The 1,240-nt window shown below is 44.5% G+C and overlaps 1 protein-coding gene across 1 annotated transcript in view; it reads left to right on the plus strand.

Annotated features, from left to right (window-relative positions):
• TFAP2B (transcription factor AP-2 beta (activating enhancer binding protein 2 beta)) overlaps nucleotides 1-1,058 on the plus strand; it is a gene marked incomplete at its 5' end in the record, with an annotated part of 16,066 nt that extends 15,008 nt beyond the window's left edge. The window contains one exon of the mRNA XM_009075038.1: nucleotides 731-1,058. Coding sequence (XP_009073286.1) covers nucleotides 731-1,031 — 301 coding nt within the window. The remainder of the gene's footprint in view (nucleotides 1-730) is intronic.
• Nucleotides 1,059-1,240: the final 182 nt, after the last annotated feature.

A 1,240-nucleotide genomic window follows, 5' to 3' on the forward strand; every position in this document is an offset into this window, starting at 1 on the left:
ATCAGAAAAATCAAATCTAATTTTCCAAAAGTGCAAACAAAGAAGCAAGAGCCAGATGCCAACTCTGATGTGTTAATTGGGGTGTCACACCTACAAAATAAAATAGGAAGTGCTCAATTTTCTTCTCATGCCATGAATAAGCCAACATGAAGTCCAAAAGTCCTGAGGTTTTTCAGTAAGGTGGCCTAGCCTGAGTGGTCTCAGAGGAGGCTTTGTTTTGGGCCTTCCCTGTACCAGATTCCTGTGCTGCCCAGTAACTTTCTGTGCATTGTTGTGCTTTTCCCCAGGAGCAATACTGGTGGGAGCTGCTTAGAGCCACGGTCAGGCCTCCAGAGGGAGGGTGACTGGCAGATCCGTGGCACATCTCCCTTTCAGCCTGGGTGTTTCTAGAGCCACCAAGCAGGGTTGGGTTTTCACAGTGCTTCCAAAGCATCCTTGTGACTGCTGGAGAAATTTTAATCTCCAGACCTTCAAATGCAAAACCTTTCCCCTGAAGAACATCATCCTGAGCAGGGAGCTGCTGGCTGACCATGGGTGGTCCCCAAGAACTGTTGGGGGAAAGAAAGGTGGAAAAACTTCCCTGTGTCTTGGGATCAAATTTGGCCTGAACCTCCCCCTTCCTTCAGCCTTGGTTGTCATATAGAGTTGTTGGATGAGCCTAACCACTGCTTTTCTCTCTCGCTCTGTCTCTCTCTCTCTTCCTCTTTTCCTCTTTCTCTCTTCCATGCAGGCAACTTTGTAAAGAATTTACAGATCTCTTGGCCCAGGACAGGACGCCCATTGGGAACAGCCGGCCCACCCCTATTTTGGAACCGGGTATTCAGAGCTGCTTGACTCACTTCAGCCTCATCACTCACGGCTTTGGGGCCCCTGCTATCTGCGCTGCCCTCACAGCCCTCCAAAACTACCTGACTGAAGCTCTCAAAGGCATGGACAAGATGTTCTTGAACAACAACACTGCTAACAGGCACACATCTGGCGAAGGACCAGGTAGTAAAACTGGAGACAAGGAAGAGAAACACAGAAAATGAGCAAGAGAGAGAAAGCAAAAAAAAATTAGAAAGAAAGAAAGGAAAAGAAAAAAGTTAAATAAAAGGAGAAAAGAGAGAGATAATCTTTTAAAAACAAAACCGTCTTAATTTTAGCTTTAAAAATACTGGATTGGGCTTTGGAAGAATTCTATTAGGTAGGACAAAATAATAATAATAAAATAAAAATAATAATAAAAGAAAGACAATAA

The sequence above is a fragment of the Acanthisitta chloris genome, unplaced genomic scaffold (genome assembly GCF_000695815.1).
Source record: "Acanthisitta chloris isolate BGI_N310 unplaced genomic scaffold, ASM69581v1 scaffold33015, whole genome shotgun sequence".
In the NCBI taxonomy this organism is placed as follows: domain Eukaryota; kingdom Metazoa; phylum Chordata; class Aves; order Passeriformes; family Acanthisittidae; genus Acanthisitta; species Acanthisitta chloris.